At 46.3% G+C, this 20,210-nt stretch overlaps 1 protein-coding gene across 1 annotated transcript in view; it reads right to left on the minus strand.

The window, feature by feature from the left end:
- ABCE1 (ATP binding cassette subfamily E member 1) overlaps window positions 1-20,210 on the minus strand; it is a 91,236-nt gene that overhangs the window by 54,708 nt on the left and 16,318 nt on the right. Inside the window, exons 3-5 of the mRNA XM_030191679.1 lie at window positions 13,485-13,570; window positions 1,695-1,792; window positions 988-1,105 (exon numbers count right to left, since the gene is read on the minus strand). Of these exons, the coding sequence (XP_030047539.1) occupies window positions 988-1,105; window positions 1,695-1,792; window positions 13,485-13,570 (302 nt within the window). The remainder of the gene's footprint in view (window positions 1-987; window positions 1,106-1,694; window positions 1,793-13,484; window positions 13,571-20,210) is intronic.

The following is a 20,210-nucleotide window of genomic DNA, read 5'->3' on the forward strand; positions in this document are numbered from 1 at the left end:
TAACGTATTAGATTTCCTATGTGTACTTAATCCAGAGCTGATATCAAACCTGATCATATTATGATCACTTATCAAGTGGCCACAGCATCATTACCTCATGCACCAGATTATGCGCTCCACTAAGGACTAGGTCTAGAATCTTTCCTCAATCTCAAACCATGAAAAAGGGTAAGTGTTCAAATTGAGTTTGGGGCTGTGGCCTAAACGCACAGCCACTCACGAATAAAGAAAATTTTAAAATGCCAAACATGAACCAAAATATAACAGGAAGGGGAAAAACATTAAAGAGAAAAAAAAATACCTACACAGGAAGGCACTTGCTGAAATATGTAGCACAGTGTCCTCTCAGTTCTGTGGAAAAAAAGACCGAAGGACCCGCACTCCCGCGTTGGCTAGGAAGGTACCAGTGCATGAATGGTGCTAGAAAGTTCTAAACTGTAAGCTTCTGCACCGGTTTGAAGCCTACAACAGGCCATATGGTGGTTTATCAAGGTGAAACGGGGCAAGTGACTACAGGAGAAAGAAAATAAATGCTGAAGATTCCTTCCCTCGAAAGCATGGTGTATTTCAGAAACTGAATACACCTTGTTGTACCAAAGATTTCAATATGAACATCAGGGAAAATCCCCAGGTACCTAGGAACGAAACAGCATGGCACTGTAGGTCAGTGGCGGTCTGCTTTGATTGACCTGGAAGCTCAAAAGAGCACATAGAGAAGTACCAGGGAAAGAAAAATATGAAACAAAGAAATAATAAAAAAAATAAAATAAAAAAAACTCCAAGAATGTTTTCAAAACTACTTCTTATAGTAGGATTAAATTTTTATACTCTTAAAAAATTTCTATAGCAGTTCTCATTCAACAGTGGAGATGTCACTGTATCACAAGACAACTACTTAGCTGGATCTAGCCACTGCCAGTAGATCTTACTCTTTAAAATGAACTCAACGAAACATAAAATAACTGTCTGACCAAATGGGTAACTTACATCATACTTTCCAAGGTTTGGCTTCTGCTTTCCAGCTAAAATCTTAAGAGCAGTAGATTTTCCAATCCCATTGGTACCAACCAATCCCAGTACTTCACCTGGCCGGGGAATAGGCAGCCTACAGACAAAAAAACAAGTATGTTCACTATATGCTGAGTTACCAGACTTCAGGTTTGTGCAATTAGGGATTTCCCACTTAAACTTCCATTCACAAGGATTTATTCGAGTCAGTACATACAAACTGTAAAAGCAGCACACAGACTGAGAAGCATTTGAGAATGGATCTGCATCTATCATTCATCTTCCCTGTGCGAGGTTAATACCAGCATCTGTCATTACCAAGTTCATCAGAAGATGAACCCACAAAGTGCTGGTGTCCGAGGCTAAGCTGATACAATTTTGAAAGGAAACTAAGACATGTAAAGAGAATGTTGCATAGTAAAAAGGTGCAATGTAATATAGAACTAGTTTTGTTGAATTTTATTTAAAAGAAAAAAAAATAAACACAACAAACCCCTACTAGATAAATGTGATAAGCCTTAATGCACTGACCAGTCATGTCTACATCTCTATAAAATATTATAAGCAATGTTAACATTTAAATGACTTTAGCATACAAGTAAAAGACAAAATTGTTTCATTATATCTCACCCTTTTAAATACTATTCAGCATTAAACTAACAGCCTTCATAATACTGTGAACATACCTATGAAGTTTAAAGGCATTGGCACAATATCTGTGGGTTGTTTCTTTTTCCAGGTTGCTAGGCAAATTAACGATGGACAAGGCTCCGAAAGGACATTTCTAAAAAATAAATACATTTCTTCTTATACAAATGCAAGATGCTACACCTTTCCCTAGGCTAGCTCCTACTATTTTCCTTGAAGGACAGCATGCAAAGCAATACTCAAATAGGAAAGTTACAGAAGAGAAGGTTAAGATACTATGGACACCCTAAAAGGCCTATTTACTAAATGCTGGCCTCTACTTTGTCCATGGGACAAACAACTTAGAAAGAGTCCCAAGACTTGTTGGTGCCACAGCAACTGAAGAGGCACTGATCTCCAGACAGGTAGAACAGCAAGCAACAAGAAGAAGCAGACCAACCGATATGGAGATAAAATATTTATTTTGGAAATACTCAACATGGCCACGTTTTGCCAAAAGGCTGTGTCAGGAGTTTATAACATACTGTTAAAACCAGACGTACTCATAAAACACAATTAATAGCTAAAACATAAAACAATGTAAGAAACAATTTAAAATACATTCATACATGCAGAAGTGTCAACATGCACAAGTTACTACTACTAATGATAATTATTGATGTCAGCGTTGAGAACCCTACCATACCGGAAGCTCAAATCAAGTCTTCCCCACCATGATAGGTTTAGTGGTGACCATTTCATTGTGGTCTCATCTATAATTTTAAGGATTTTATTTGTATTTATTGTTATTGTTCTTCATCTTTGTATAACCAGATGCCCAAATATTTACACTATATAAGGGACCATTTAAAAATGGCTTTGCTAATTTTTTTTGAGTTGTATGATTATTACTCATTGACAATTTCTAATTTGTTCGTTTACTTTGTAGGCTGAGAACTGGGAAAATAGGTTAACTATTGACATTAATTCAGTAATGGAAGATTGTGGTTATGTTGGAAATAAGAGTAGGTCATCAGCGCATGCTGGGCTTGATGGACCTTTGGTTTGTCCCAGTATGGCAATACTTATGTACTTAGTAGTACCTGTGTCTTTTAATATTAATAGAATATCCCACAGTGATTAAAAGTGGTTCAAGTGCCAAATTAAAAAAAGAAGAGGAAAAGGATATCCTTGTCTGGTTCCTCTTGTAAGTTTAATTGGCACAAGTCCAGAAACTGGTTTGCTACTGTGGAAGTTTGTGTGCTATATAGTTAAGGTCATAGAATAATTGTAGATTGCCTCCTATAAAGCAACCTTTCATGAAGCCCATTTGATTTTCGTGTATTAGAGAATCTAATAGTTTGGCTAATCAAGTTGCCAGAATTTTACTTAAACTTTGGTAGTCACTGTTAAGTAAATAATTTGGTCTATAATTCTGAACTTTAGTGAGATTGTGACCAGCTTTATGAATTAATATTATGTTTGCTTCTGTAAAATTGTTTTTTAGGATTATGATATAGGTACATAAAAAGTTGTTGTAAAATGGGGAACAAAATTTTCCTAAAGTATTTGTAGAATTCTGATGTAAGTCTGTCTGGGCCTGGAGCTTTATTGGCAGGTAGTGAGTTCTGGGATCTTCCCAGGTATTTGTGATCTGGATTGGACACTGTTGGAAACAGGATACTGGGCTTGATAGGACCTTTGGCCTGTCCCAATACGGCAACGCTTAAAGCGCTACTAGACATAAGCAGTGCTGTACAAATTATATGCGGGTATTTTTTCTGTCCCTAGAAGGTTCATAGTCAGTATTTGTACCTGGGGCAATGGAGTGACTTGGCCAAGGTCACGAGTTGCAGTGGGAATTGAACAAAGGTCTCCAAAATCAAAGCACACTGCACTAACCATTAGGCTACTCCTATGTTAAAACTTAGGTAGATCATAAATTATAAGAAACGTAACTTAAAATGACTACAAAGGGACCTGAAAGTGTTTCTGTAAAAAAATTCGAAAGTTGAAAATGGAGGGTGGATTTAACATCAGTGCGATGTGACCTCTTCAAAACACTATTTATTAGTTTTCTAAAAGGCTGTGGAAAAACGCTTAAAAATGTTAAAAAAGAAAGAAAAAATGTTATGCGTTCCAGTGCCATCTTGTTCAGGTCCCAATTTTTAAGCAGATCTTTTTGTGGTCATTTTTATGTTCTGAACACTTTTTAGTACTTACTTTTAGGATTGACAGTGTTTTTCTTTAATGTTAGTTTTACTGAGGAATAACTACTTTTAGAGCTATTGGTTTGTGATTGAATCTTGACCTCCACAGCCTGCACTTAAACATGTCCTTAATTCAGTATGCTGACTCTACAGTTTTCATCGTGTGAGGAAAGGTAAGGAGCTGCTGCTTTGAAATAGATTGCTATTGTTTAGTGTCCAGGAGCTGCTAATTCTAAGTATAAGAATTTTTTCTGGATGTTACAGTACTATTTTTTAAAAATATCCCTTTTAATGAGAAGGGAAATGGGACTTGATATACCGCCTTTCTGAGGTTTTTGCAACTACATTCAAAGCGGTTTACATATATTCAGGTACTTATTTTGTACCAGGGGCAATGGAGGGTTAAGTGACTTGCCCAGAGTCACAAGGAGCTGCAGTGGGAATCGAACTCAGTTCCCCAGGAACAAAGTCCACTGCACTAACCACTAGGCTACTCCTCCACTAGAAGCATTTTTTAAACCCCTTAATAGGTATGTATCCTTCACCTTTTGCTCACATCCACCTCCCTATGTCATGTTAAAGCACATTCACAGATTATACCGAATGAAACAATTGAAATAGATTATTGTCCCTATACTTGACATGTTTTGGTAAACTTATGTTTTTAGCACTCGTTTCATGTTTAACCTTTTAATGTTTCTTATGATTTATAGTCTACAGATGTTTTAATTTAGGATTATAACTTGTGCATGTTGACACTTTACTTCTGCATGTCACTATGAATGTATGAATGCATTTTAAATTGGTTTATATGTAGTTTTATGTTTTAGCTATTAATTGTAATTCAAATGTAACAGAATTCAAACATGCGTAGGATAAACATAAAGGAATCCTCCTCAGAAGGAACGGATCCCCAGAAGCTTAGCCAACGGTGGGAGGCAGGGCTGGTGGTTGGGAGGTGGGGATAGTGCTGGGCAGACTTATACGGTCTGTGCCAGAGCTGGTGGTGGGAGGCGGGGCGGGTGGTTGGGAGGTGAGGATAGTGCTGGGCAGGCTTATACGGTCTGTGCCCTGAAAAAGACAGGTACAAATCAAGGTAAGGTATACACAAAAAATGACACGCGAGTTTAACTTGTTGGGCAGACTGGGTGGACCGTGCAGGTCTTTTTCTGCCGTCATCTACTATGTTACTATGTTTTATGTGTATGTCTGGTTTAACAGTGTATTATAAACCACTGACAGACTTTTGGTGAAATGTGGCCATATTTTATATCCACATCGGATGGTCTGCTTCTTATAGCTTGCTGTTCAACTTGTTGTGCTGCTTAACCCCAGACAGTCCACACTAGAGAGTTGCACAGGGACAGAAATCTAACCTGTTACTGCAAAAAGTAATCTACCTCCATCCCTACCCCAGCTGCACAGTCACTTTGAGCCCCCACCCCAAAGAAAGCCAGATTCTATAAGCAGTGAAAATACTGGTAAAAGTAACAAATGCATTTTCTTCCATACTCTGCTAAATAAACAAATGAAAAGATGCACATTTCCAAAAAAGCAAACATCCATGAGCAGCACGTCCCCCTCAGCTCTCCAACCCCTTCTATCCCATGTGCTCTATTTCCCTCTCACTCAAATCTTTCCAGCCCCTCCCTCATTTTTCCGGCCTCCTCGCTCCCTCCCACCCATGCCCCCCCCCCATGAACAAATCCATTCATTCACCTCCCCCCTCCATGAACGTACCTCAGTATATCCTGGCTGTCTAGTGGCCTCTAAGGGCCCGCTGCTGCCGTTTTTTTAATTAAATGGCTGCCGAGACTTCAAGCGGTGGCCTGTGGAAGTTTTGTGAGGACGCCGATCGAAATCTCGGCAGCCATTTTAAAGGAAAAGCATCAGCAGGCATGAAAGAATGGGGATCTTTCCTGTCCCTAAGAGGCCTGTAGACAACCAGGATATACTGAGGTACGTTCAGGGAGGACACCCTGAGGCTCGGGGGAGGGAAGACAAGGCAAGGCTCGACTCACCTACACTTCTGCGGGAACCCCGAGGACCTGGGTCCATCCCTGTGAACCTGGAGGGGATTCCCGCTAACCCCGTTCCCATGCAGCTCTCTAGATCACGCCACTCAAGTTTGCAGCAAGAAATAGCAAGTTTGGGGGGGGGGGGGGGGGGGGGGGGGGGAGGTAAAAAGGACTCAGAAGGGAGTGCCAAAGATATGAAAATATGCAAAATGCCAGAACAATTTAGAAGAAAACTGGAAAAAATGGAAAAGTAAGGTAATGCACAAGGTAAACAACTTTGAAAAGCAAATATAAATAGGAAAAAAAAAAGATCAGAATGAGAGAATGAACTAGACAGATATACAAAAGGTTAAGGTTGAAATGTTTTTTTTCAAGTAAGAGAAATTCAAAATACAGTTAACAAAATAAAGCTAACACCCATATGTTTTTTTGTTTTTGTTTTGGGAATGCATCACACTAAATGTTAATTGTACATATACAAAATTGCTCTATAAACTTGGGAAAAAGCAAAGTTACTCACCTGTAGCAGGTGTTCTCCAAGGACATGTAGTCTCACAATTGGATGACATCATCTGATGGAGCTCAGTGCGGACTCTACCCAATGTTCCATACATTTAAGAAGCCTTTGGGTAGCATCTCACCTTGCTTATGCGAGTGCCTTCCCACCCAAAGTGAGCGTGAGGGACCAACAGTACAAGCTCATGCAAAAGGAATACAACTCCTAGGAGAGGAGAAAGGGATGTGCCCTGTGGAATGCCCGATCGGTCTGCAACAAACTTCCCTTCACCCACGATCTCTTCATCTCTCGTTCCCTTCAACTGCTCGCCCTAACTGAAACCTGGCTCTCCCCTGATGACTCTGCCTCAGTCGCGGCCCTATGCCATGGAGGTTATCTCTTCTCCCACACTCCCCGCCCAGTTGGCCGCGGTGGAGGCGTCGGGTTACTACTCTCGCCCTCCTATAGTTTCCAACCCCTCCTCCTACCGTAATCTCACTGCTTCTCATCCTTTGACGCCCACTCCATCTGTCTATTCTACCCGTTGCCATTTAGAGTGGCAGTCATTTACCGTCCCCGATAAATCCCTCTTCCTTCCTTCCTGACTTCAATGCCTGACTTTCTGTTTTTCTTGATCTCTCATCTCCGTCCCTCATTCTCGGAGACTTTAACATACACGCTGATGACCCATCCGACTCTCACGCTTCTCAGTTCCTCACTCTAACATCCTCCTTCAAACTCCAGCTGTGCTCCACCACCCCTACTCACCAAAATGGCCATTGTCTTGACCTCATCCTCTCCTCTTCCGGCTCACTCTCCAATTTCCACACCTCAGCTCTTGCTCTCTCTGATCACCTTCACACTTCTTCACCCCCCCTCAGCCCCGCCCAACATTAACCACTACTTCCAGGAATCTCCAGGCTATTGACCCTCCCACCTTATCCTCTAGTATTTCTAATCTCCTCCCCTCCATCATGTCCTCCGAGTCTGTCGACAAGGCTGTCTCCGCTTACAATGCCTCTCTGCTCTGGACACCCTTGCACCATCCATCTCCCGTCCCACAAGGCGTACTAATCCCCAGCCCTGGTTGACCCCTTGCATCCGTTACCTTCGCTCCTGCGCCCGATCTGCTGAACGCCTCTGGAGGAAATCTCGCACCCATTCAGATTTCCTTCATTACAAATTCATGCTATCCTCCTTCCAGTCCTCCCTATTCCTTGCCAAACAGGACTACTACACCCAATTGACCAATTCTCTCAGCTCCAACCCTCATCATCTCTTCGCCACCCTTAACTCCCTCCTCAAAGTGCCCTCAGCTCCCACCCCCCCAACTCTCTCCTCAATCACTGGCTGACTACTTCCGCGACAAGGTGCAAAAGATCAACCTTGAGTTCACTACCAAGCCACCTCCTCCTCTTCACCCTTCAATCCTCTCCCTCAACCAACCAACCCTGGCCTCTTTCTCCTCCTTTTCTGATATCACTGAGGAGGAAACCGCCCGCCTTCTTTCCTCCTCGAAATGCACCACTTGTTCCTCTGATCCCATGCCCACCAACTTACTTAACACCATCTCTCATACTGTCACCCCCTCCATCTGTCATATCCTCAACCTCTCTCTCTCCACTGCAACTGTCCCTGACACCTTCAAGCACGCCGTAGTCACACCTCTCCTCAAAAAAACATCACTTGACCCTACCTGTCCCTCCAACTACCGCCCCATCTCCCTCCTACCCTTCCTCTCCAAAATACTTGAGCGCGCTGTTCACAGCTGCTGCCTTGATTCTCTCCTCTCAGGCCATCCTCGATCCGCTTCAATCCAGTTTTCGCCCTCTACACTCGACAGAAACAGCACTCTCTAAAGTCTGTAATGACCTGTTCCTTGCCAAATCCAGAGGCCACTACTCCATCCTCATCCTCCTCGATCTATCCACCGCTTTTGACACTGTCAATCATGATCTACTTCTTGCCACACTGTCCTCATTTGGGTTCCAGGGCTCTGTCCTCTCCTGGTTCTCCTCCTATCTCTCCCACCGCACCTTCAGAGTACACTCTCATGGATCTTCCTCCACCCCCATCCCGCTCTCTGTTGGAGATCCCCAGGGATCTGTCCTTGGACCCCTTCTTTTTTCAATCTACACCTCTTCCCTGGGCTCACTGATCTCATCTACTACTATTACTACTACTATTTAGCATTTCTATAGCGCTACAAGGCATACGCAGCGCTGCACAAACATAGACGAAAGACAGTCCCTGCTCAAAGAGCTTACAATCTCATGGTTTCCATCATCATCTTTATGCAGATGACACCCAGCTGTATCTCTCCACACCAGACATCACCGCGGAGACCCAGACCAAGGCATCGGCCTGCTTATCCGACATTGCTGCATGGATGTCCGCCACCTGAAAATGAACATGGCCAAGACCGAGCTAATCGTCTTTCCACCCAAACCCACTTCTCCTCTCCCTCCACTCTCTATTTCAGTCGACAACACCCTCATCCTCCCCGTCTCATCCGCCCGCAACCTTGGAGTCATCTTCGACTCCTCCCGCTCCTTCTCTGCGCATATCCAGCAGACAGCCAAGACCTGTCGCTTCTTTCTCTTTAACATCAGCAAAATTCGCCCTTTCCTCTCTGAGCACACCACCCGAACTCTTATCCACGCTCTCATTACCTCTTGTCTTGACTACTACAAACTACTCCTCACTGGCCTCCCACTTAACCATCTATCCCCCCTTCAATCCGTTCAGAACTCTGCTGCATGTCTTATATTCCGCCTGAACCGATATACTCATATCACCCCTCTCCTCAGGTCACTTCACTGGCTTCCGATCAGATACCGCAAACAGTTCAAGCTTCTCCTTCTTACCTACAAATGCACTCAGTCTGCAGCCCCTCATTACCTCTCTACCCTCATCTCCCCTTACGTTCCCGCCCAAAACCTCCGCTCACAGGACAAATCCCTCCTCTCAGTACCCTTCTCCACCACCGCCAACTCCAGGCTCCGCCTATTCTGCCTCGCCTCACCCTATGCTTGGAATAAACTTCCTGAGCCCTTACGCCAAGCCCCCTCCCTACCCATCTTCAAATCCTTGCTCAAAGCCCACCTCTTCAATGTTGCTTTTGGAACCTAACCATTGTACCTCTACCCAGGTAATCTAGACTGTTCCAATTTTTGATTGTCTGCACTCCTTGTCCTTCTTATCCTTTAGATTGTAAGCTCCTTTGAGCAGGGACTGTCCTTTGTTTTTTGTACAGCGCTGTGTAACCCTGGTAGCGCTCTAGAAATGTTAAATAGTAGTAGTAGATAGGCTAAAGCGGCTAGGGCTCTTCAGCTTGGACAAAAGGTGACCGAGGGGAGATATGATAGAGGTCTATAAAATAATGAGTGGAGTTGAATGGGTAGATGGGAAACATTTGTTTACACTTTCCAAAAATACTAGGACTAGGGGGCATGCGATGAAGCTACAAAGTAGTAAATTTAAAATGAATCTGAGAAACATTTTCTTCACTCAATGTGTAATTAAACTCTGGAATTCATAGCCAGAGAATGTGGTAAAGGCGGTTAGCTTAGCAGAGTTTGAAAAAGGTTTGGATTGCTTCCTAAAGGAAAAGTCCATAGACCATTATTAAATTGGACTTGGGGAAAACCCACTATTTCTGGAATAAGCAGTATACAATGTTTTGTACATTTTTTGGGATCTTGCCAGGTATTTGTGACCTGGATTGGCCACTGTTGGAAACAGGATGCTGGGCTTGATGGACCTTTGGTCTGTCCCAGTATAGCAATATTTATGTAGCTACTAGGGCCTGCAGCTCACCGACTCCATGAGCTGAAGTGACCACTATCAAAAACAAGACTTTTCAGGTCATGCACTTTAGATAAAAGCTCCTTTTGAGACACTCGATTCCTGTCATCTGCAGAGTGAGGATGATATTGAGATCCCATGACAGGAAGTTTGATAGGGGGCTTTGCCAACAGAAAATCTCTCATGAAGTGAACTAGAAGCTGTACAGAGATGGGCTTATCTTCTATAAGGTAATGGTAATCATTAACTGAACTGACTTGAACTCTTACAGACTTGGTCTTCAAACCAGACTCAGAGGTGTAGGAGGTACTCAATCAGGTTTTGTGTAGGACAAGAGAGGATCTAGGATTTTGCCCTCATATCAGACAGCCATTTGAAAGCAAAACATCTCTTGGTAGAGTCTTTCATGGAAGCCAGGAAGTTATGGGAGACACTCTTAGGGAGCTTAAGAGATGAAAATTCTATACTCTCAACATCCAGGCCATAAGGACCACAGACTGGAAATTGAGATGCAGAAGAGACCCCTCATTCTGCACAAGGGTAGAAAAACACTCCAACCTCCACAGTTCTTCAGAGGGTAACTCCAGACAAAGAGGGAACCAAATCTATCTTGGCCAGTAAGGTGCAACGAGAATCATAGCTCCTCAGTCCAACTTGTTTCTGCAACGTTTTCCCTATCAGAGGGATTGGAGGATACACATACAGAAGGCCCTCCCCTCTCAACTGAGGAGGAAAGCATCCAATGTTAGCTTGCCATGTGACCTGAGTCTAAACTTTAGGAGATGCCCCACTCTCAGAAGGTCTTGCAGGCATTGCTCATGTTGAGAAACCACTTATGTGGTTCTATCTGAAAGCCTTTAGTGCGTTCCAGATCACCCCTGGGTACAGGAAATCGATGTGAAGCTTGGCCTCCCTGAGCAGACCAGTACCCCCTGGGAGTAAAGCCCTTGCACATGAGCTCCCCAGCCCAGACTAGATGTATCTGTGATTAAGATCTGCTGGGGTGCTGAATTTGGAATGGGAGTCCCAGTGTCAAACTGGACTAAACTGTCAACCAGAGAAGCGACTGAGACAACTTTGGTGTGACCACAACATCCACAAGGTTCCTGGTGGCTTGACATCACTGGGAAGCAAGGGTCCACTGGGCAACTCTCAAATGGAGGCGTGCCATGGGCGTGATGTACACTGTGGAAGCTGCCTGGCCTAGCAACCTCAACATCTGCTGGGCTGTGACCTGCTGGCTGTACTGGACCTGAGTGGCGATGTGATTAAAGCACCTGCCCATCCCTGAGGTACATAAGCCTGAGCCTGAACTGTGTCTACCAGAGCTCCAATGTACTATAACCGTTGTAATGGGAGGAGAGAGGAGTTTGGGTAGTTGATAAACCCCAGTAGATCTAGCACCCGAAAAGGTTCTCTGCACCGATTTGTAAGCACTCCTCCTGTTGCATGGCCCAGAATCATTCCCCGGAGGCAGGCATCAGTAAGGCAGGGCCAGTATCTGTTCACGGACAGACGGTGAAGATGCTGGTGCCTAATCAGAAGGCTGGTCCCAGCAATCAGGAGGAGGAGTAGGCCTCAGAACACCAATGGTTAGGGTGGTGGACTTTGGTCCTGGGGAACTGAGGAACTAAGTTCGATTCCCACTTCAGGCACAGGCAGCTCCTTGTGACTCTGGGCAAGTCACTTAACCTTCCATTGCCCCAGGTACAAATAAGTACCTGTATACAATATGTAAGCCGCATTGAGCCTGCCATGAGTGGGAAAGCGCGGGGTACAAATGTAACAAAAAAATAAATAAAAATAAAAACACTACTTGGGTATCAGGAATGCTGATGACATTGGGCTCCTGGCACTGTACTTCAAAGGGACTAGTGTTGGTGCTTTTTCACCTTCACTTGATACACATCGGGGTACCTTAGTGCCAACAAGGATGTCATTGAATCCAGGCATATCCTTGATGACAGGCATGACGATGACCAGTCCAACGAGGCTCCACTGGTGCCCAATGTCGAGGCAGAGGGAGACCTCCTCGATGCTGGTACACACCAGTGTTTGATGAAGCTCCTCCAGCCATGGGAACCATTTCCTCTGATGCTAATGGATTGGACTTAAAAAGCAAAAAGTTAGTGTTAGGCCCCTTTGCTCTTTTTCTGCATTTTTAAACAGAGAACACAATTGGAGACCTTATAGTCAGGGCCTAGGCACAACAGACATCAACTATGGGGGTCAGTCCCACAGATGACTGTTACACCTCAGTCCCAGAGATTACTGTTACACCTAGAGCAAATAAAGAATAAAAATTAGATGTGCTGAGGAGAGCTCACTAGACACAACCTCGCTGCTCCATGGGGGGGGGGGGGAGAGAAAGACTGATGGTCCCACATGCTCATGTTGGGCGGGAAGGCACTCACCCATGCATGATGAGATGCTGCCAAAGGCTTCTTAAAGCTACAGAACGCTGGATAGCATCCGCACCATTCTCCGTTTCTTACATTTGAGTGACATCTGACAAAATCCTGCTTGTGATTGCGGATCAAAGATTAGACAGTAATGGCGATATAGTGGTAATTTCTCGGACAGATCAAACAGATTAAAACTAATGGAAGTAGCCTGACAATTTAGAGGAAGTGCAGAACGATCATGCAGATCAGGGTTTCATCTCCAAGCCTGGCTTCTGGTCCTCGGCTTGGTGGGCGAGACTGCAGAGACAGCCTTCATGGTTTCTAGGTAGCAAGGGTGAAACTTGGCTATCACAAGATGATGACACCCACTGGTAAGACTCAGGGTGCACATGCACTAGGCTGGGGGGACTGGGGAGTAGGTTTATAAACACAGAGGTAAATACTGGGTAAATGAATAAGGACTCTGTATTTGCTCAAATAAAGTAGTTGATTGCACAGGAAACCAAAATAGGAAGGGAGGAGGAAATTAAAAAAGAAAAATTCTAAAAGATTAAAACTGCCCATGTTAAGGCACAATACATTGCTATTCTTCACTGAACAGCAGTGAAACATTATTAGAGTCCAAAAAAACATTATACAGTTCTCAATATCCACACAACAGACATTCTACGTCAGTACATTCTCATACCTTTATTTATACTACTGGCAAACTTGAGATTTTAGTATGAGATTTAATATAAATCTTCCCCGTTGAATTTGCTGGAGATAGAGATACAATGGTTGAAGGAGGAGCTGGCCGTCTGGCATCACTGCCTTCGACTTAGTAATCTCTTATCTCTACCTGCTAGTAGATGGACACAACCCACCAGTTCCTGGATTCATCTGTTGCTAAGGTTAAGGAAAGATCCATTACCTTAATGCAGATACCACAGCCAATACAGAGGGTTTCAGAAATCCAGACAATTTTGCTCTGTGATGTGACTTCTATGCACAGCTTTCCTGCAGTGAAAAAACAAGGCCTTGCATTTCAACAGACTTCTCATTTCAAGGGCATCAACCAACAACTATAAAATCTACAGAGATAACATTTCCAAGAGAAGGTTCCCTTAAAACAGATTAATACTCCATGAGCTGGGCAATTTAATTTCCGAGCCAAATCTTTAGAAAAGTTAATTTTGATTTGCCATCCTTCCTTCTGACATCTCAAATTTGTGAAGAAAAGCTAAACCTACCATTATATTGACAGCTACTACAGTTTGCTCCCTCTGTCCCCAACCAAACTGAGAAACAGAAGATTTCAATAAAATTGCAACAATTTAAAGAACAGGATGCTAGTTTGTTCTGAAGGATCACTATCTTTATACAGATTATAAACCAGAAAATGGAGTTGCTTAATTATAAATGAGGTTCTCTATAGTCAGTAGGGAAATGCAGACACACTAATGGGTGGTATCATCCTGACGGCTCTTTGTGGGGGTGCTCTTCCATAGCCCAGGTAAGCCTTTAAAAGGCTCCCCTGAGTATACATGGATACTTCCATACTAATCCTAACTCCCCCTCCTCCTCTCTCCTCAGTCTACATCACAATTGCTGGTTCAGTGTGGGGAGGGAAAGCAGGAAAGTGTGTCTGCATTCCCCTGCTATCTACAGGGACAGATGAGCTTTCTGTGGATAGGTGCCAATGCTGGCTCCAGTGAAGAGGGTGCATGTGAAGTCTTGGGATGATGTGTACTAGGACCTATATGATGTCTCAAGCAGTTGAGTTGGGGCAGAAAAGCCCTGCAAGCTGAGCACAATGTTCCTATTGTTTGTATCCTTTTGCATGGAGGATATATACCTTGGCTATCTGCGTATCCAATAGGGCACAGATATATTGGATAATCTGATACGACACTAGGGTTAACTTGGACTCAATGAGGAATCTCAGATTTTGAAGCATTGAGATAGCGGCTTGGAGTGTTGCACACATTTTGCCATCTGATCCAAAACCAGCCAATTGTCCAGATACCTGTTACAGGTATTCAACTCCCTTTTCTCTGTCAACAGACTCATACAGCTACACTAAAGGGCAATTTGAGAGGTTAAAGTCACCTAGTGTTCTCTGGAGGCAGCCCAAAAGAGATTGCAAGGAGGCTGGAATGAAGTGGTGAACTGACTATACATAAAGGTTATGAAGAATTGCTTGTCCAGGAAGTGACATCATGAATCATGACGACAGCTTAGGACTAGAGCTTCGGGGCATGTTGACGCATTTCCTCAGCATCTCCAACTTATGGGAAAATAAAGATGTCGGAGTACAGACCTCAAATTGGCGCCAAATCCTGGCATAAGCCACGGAAGTGGAACGCTTGCGGGCCTGTAGGAGAGTAGAAATGACTTTATTGGAATAACCCTTGTCTCTCAATTGCGCCCTCTCAATAGCCATGTCACAAGACCAAAGCGGCAGGCGTCCTCCATGGTCACCGGTCCCTGTGACAACAGATTCGGTACCAGAGGCAAAGGAAGGGGAGCCTCTACCAGCATCCGCCGGAGGTCCGCATACCACGGCCTCCTGGGCCAATCCGGGGCAATGAGAACCACTTCTCCTTGATGTAGCCGAAATCCGCAGTACTCGCCCTATCAAGGGCCACGGAGGGAACACATACAAGAGGCCCTGAGGCCAGGGTTGAGCCAAGGCATCCAACCCCGCCGAGCGAGGATCTCTCCATCTGCTGTAAAAACACGGGACTTTGGCATTTGCGCTTGAGGCCATAAGATCCACTACGGGCGTCCCCCACTTGGCACAGATCTGAAGAAACACTTCGTCTGCCAGTTCCCACTCCGCTGGGTCGATTTGATGCCTGCTTAGATAATCGGCTTGCACGTTGCTCTGACCTGCAATGTGAGCTGCTGACAGAAACTGCAGATGTAGCTCGGCCCAGTGGCAAATCTGCGCGGCCAGTGCTCTGCACTGAGTGCCGCCTTGTCGATTTATGTAGGCCACTGTTGTCGTGTTGTCCGACAGAACTCTGAAAGCCAATCCTTCCAGGGTCGAGTAAAAAGCCAGAAGAGCATGGAAAATCGCTTTCAACTCCAAGCGATTGATGGACCACTCCGACTCCTCGGGTGTCCAGAGACCCTGGGCATGCCTTCCCCGGCAATGTGCACCCCAGCCCTTCAGACTGGCATCTGTTACCACCAGGCACCAATCAGGGAGCGCTAGCGGCATTCCTTGCCGCAGCATGCTGTCTGAGAGCCACCACTCCATACTGAGTCGACGTGAGTCTGCACTGATAATCCTGAGAAATTGGAGACCATCATTGAAGCAGGGAGCACTGCAGAGGTCTCAGGTGCGCTCTCGCCCAGGGCACCACTTCCAAGGTGGCCGTCATCGACCCTAACAACTGGACAATGTCCCAAGCGCAGGGGCGAGGCATCCTCAGGAGCAGACGGACCTGGTTCTGAAGCTTGCACCGCCTTGCTTGGGAAGAAAAACAAACCCCGAAGCTGTGGCGAACCGGACCCCCAATTATTCTAGAGATTGAGAGGGGTCAGGTGACTTTTGGCTATATTGACGACCCAGCCCAGAGATTGAAGTACTGAGACCACTCTGGCTGTTACCTGATGACTCTCCTCTGTCGAGTCTGCTCTGATGAGCCAGTCATCTAGGTACGGGAGAACCCGAATGCCCTCTCGCCTGAGAAAGGCAGCTACTACCACCATTACCTTGGAAAAGGTTCTTGGAGCTGTGGCGAGGCCAAAAGGCAGGGCCCGAAACTGGAAATGTTTTCCCATCACCGCAAACCGAAGAAACCTTTGGTGCAGGGGCTAAATAGGAATGTGCAAGTAAGCTTCTTTCAGGTCCAGAGACATGAGAAACTCTCCTGGCTGTACCGCCATAATGACGGAGCGCAGGGTTTCCATGTGAAAATGCCGCACTCTTAGACTTGTTGACTTGTTTTAAGTTGAGTATGGACCGAAAAGACCCACCTTTTCGCAGCACCACAAAGTAAATGGAGTAACGGCCGGAGCCATGTTCGGCGGGAGGCACCGAGGACACCGCCCCTAAGTGAATCAAGCCTTGCAAGGACTCCTCTACCGCCGTCCGTTTGACGGCAGAACCGCATCGGGACTCCACAAACACGTCTCTCACTGGGGCATTGAATTCTATTCTGTAGCCATCTCTGATCAGGTCCAAAATCCACTGATCTGAGGAAATCTTGACCCACTCCTCGAGAAAGAGGGAAAGCCGTCCTCCTATTGCAGGAATCGAGGAGAGGGCCGCCCTTGAACTCCAGGCCTTAAGCCGGTCACTGCGGGACGCTTGTCCGAACGAAAGGAGTTCCTCTGCTGAAAGCGGGCACAAGAAGTGAACCCAGCAGAACGCCCTGGCCGGTACCTTCTAGCTCTGTAAGAGGAGGGAAACGCCTGACCCTTGGAGAGAGGCCTCGGCCTATCCTCGGGTAAGCGCTGGGGTTTAGCATCCCCCAGGCCTTTAACAATTTTCTCCAACTCCTCACCAAATAGGAGAAGGCCTTGGAAGGGCAACTTCACCAACCTTTGCTTAGAGGCCATGTCAGCCGCCCAATGCTGTAGCCATTGAAGGACCGCCACAGCCATCTGTTTAGCCGAAGCTCTGACCAGATCATAAAGTGCGTCAGCCAAGAAAGACAAGGCCTACTCCTTCCGCGGTGCCACCTCAGTAAGGGGATCCGCTCCATCCCCGGGCTGTTCCACTGCCTGTTGTAACCAAGCGAGGCAGGCTCGGGCAGCATAGCAGCTGCATGCAGACGCCCGTAAGGATAGGCCTGAAATTTCAAAGGACAGTTTCAGCGCTGATTCCAGGCGTCAGTCCTGCATGACTTTCAGGGCGACTCCTCCCTCGACTGGGAGGGTAGTCCTCTTTGTCACAGCCGTCACTAGGGCATCCACTTTAGGCACTAAGCGCGCCAAATGCTCCTCACTTAGAGGGTATAATTGCCCTGCTGACTTTCAAAGGCCCCTCGGGGTCAGCCCATTGAGCCGAAATAAGCTCTTGGATGGAGTCATTCAAAGGAAAGGCTCGAGCAGGCTTCTTAGTACTTGCCATCCTCGGATTACCAGAGGAGGCTTTGCCACTCCCAGGATCTTCATTTGAGAGGACCTGCAAGGCATCAGAAATAAGCGCTGGCAGCTCGTCGCAGTGGAAAATCCTCACCGCGGAAGGATCATCTGGATCCGGTGGCAATCCTGCACCTTCCTCTGGCTCTTCAGACCACGAGGGCCTGCCAGACACCTCAGAATCCTCACATCCTGACCACGGGGGGGGGGGGGGGGGGGGGGGGGGGGGGGAAAGAGCACTCTCTGAAGGGGAATTAACCCTTCTGCGCTTGTCTTGCGGCCAGCTGTCAGGGGAAAACGCACCTGACGGCAATCCGAGGCCGCGCTCCACTGGGGGGGGAGGGGGGGGGGGGGACGGACGGTTAGCAGGGCAGAATGAGACCCCTGCGGGAGAGTTCTTTTTAACATGAATGCTTTATGCAGCAGCAACACAAACTCAGGGGAGAAGGGCTCACCCTGGCCTCCCGGTTCCAGTCCGGGGATAGTAGCTTCCCTGTTAGTCTCCACATGAGGCTCCCTTCCAGTTTCAAACCCCTCCACTTCTGCGGGAGTCGCGCCATGCGGCGTGTCCAAAATGGAGCCCGCTGCCAGCTCCACTGAGTGGGAATAAACATCGCTCGCCATGCTCGTGCCGGCCCTGACGTGTGAAGAGAACGATTTACAGGGCCCTGCTGCAGATCTGCGCTTGCCACAACGGGAACAGCGCTTAACAACCTCTGCAGCCATTGCCGAAAACGGCGGAAAATTCAAAATGGCGGACTCGTGCCAAAAACATCCCTATTGCGGGCCCTCCCCGGAGGAGCTACAAAACGCTCTTACCTCACCAGACCGAGTCCATAGAGCTCCGGTCACGCTGCACAATCAGAAGAAAGCCTCTTTTCTGGAATCGCAGCGCCAAAGCGCGACACGACTTTTTTTTTAACGCTGTGAGGAAAGTTAGAGGCAAATTTCCAACTCCACAGGATCAGTAGAGTGGGAAAGGCAGGGAAAGGACTAACCAATGTGCCTGCATCCACAAAGGAGAGTGCGGGAAAAGACAGGGACAGGGCAAACCTATGTGTCCACAACCACATCGGGGGGCCGAGTAAGGCAGGGAAAGGGTGAACCTATGTGCCTTCAAAGTGGAGCTGCAATAGCCCCCAACACCCCTGCTACCACTGGCCAAAGCACAGGAGCCACCCCAGGCAGATTTTTTGAAGGAGCTGAATAAGCTGCGTCCACTCTGCTGGGGAGATAGAGAATACTGAAGAGGCAGATGGAGCTAGCTGGCCAAGAGGCACTATGGTTTTTCAGTGCTCTCTATCTCCCCCTGCTGGTTGATGGACACAACCCATTCGTAATGGATTCATCTGCTTGATGACAAGGAAGAGAAAATCTTCCTCCCTCCAGAGGAGACCTCATAGCACTACCGAAGAGGCCGCCGGAACAATAGCAGACTACTATCAAAAATGTCTGTGCTGCTCCTCCACAGCTACAAACAAAATGGCGGAGTTTCCCGCCGAAAACCCAAGCGGTGTAGAAAGGCGCGGACACCATACTGAAAACTGGCACAGCTTCGCTAAACCGAGAAGTCCTCATGCCTCCACACAGTTTGGTTTTTTTTAACACGGAACCCTGTGGTTCTTTTTTTTTTTTTTTAAACTGAACACCTGTCCAGAACAACCACCTGGTGCTTGAATCCAAAACCAGAACAGAGGAAGAGGAACTATAACACGCTCCCGAGACCAAGACCCTGCAGGGAGACAGCCATGACAGCAGGCTAAAGCCATTGCACCTGCCTGCTTTTAGGTTTTTTAAAATTTTAATATCACAGTGGCTGTTCCCTGCGGCTCTGCAAACTCCCTTCCTTCGAAGGGGTTGGGGCCAGCAAAGGACCACAGTCCACCCTGAGCCCTCAGGCATACAGGGAAAGCTCGGGGATAGAAAGGGGAGGGACCCGGCCACCCGAGTGTAGCACCCCCGAGGCATTAGTGAACCCCCGCAGGCCTCAGCCAGCAGATAACCAAAACAGTGCACAGATGTATAAGAAAAAACAACAAACTTATTAGACTGAGCTTACATAAATTAGAAAACAGAATAGACATTTTGAGGCCTGCTGAAGACTGAGAATACTGAGGTTTCCAAGGGGCTGAGCACAGCTCTTATAGGCTGCCTCAATATCAGTCTTCTCAGTCTCCGCCTGGTGGTAGGCGTGCACAACCCATCAGTCATTCTGGGCCGGTCCAGAGGGACGCTAAGGAAACAAAGGATTCCTCAAACCCAGATCTACCCACTTCCTCTAGGCTACATGAAAGGAGACCCTGGACTGCCCTGGAAAAGTTCCCAGGCTCCCTATTGCCATCTATGTCCCGCTAGTGCCATCTCGTATTGGAAGATCACGGTGCTCACTGCAGTGCTCTTCCTAAACAGATACCACTAGACATTTGTGACAAATTATTTTTACTTACTCGTTTGTTGCATAAGACACGAATAGCTACCACCTCTGGTCCTTTAATACTAAAAATGGAGCTGGATTCCAGGACATGCCAAATAAACTAGAGCAACTGTATGTCTATCCTTT

Source organism: Microcaecilia unicolor, chromosome 2, assembly GCF_901765095.1.
Source record: "Microcaecilia unicolor chromosome 2, aMicUni1.1, whole genome shotgun sequence".
NCBI classification, from domain to species: Eukaryota; Metazoa; Chordata; class Amphibia; order Gymnophiona; family Siphonopidae; genus Microcaecilia; species Microcaecilia unicolor.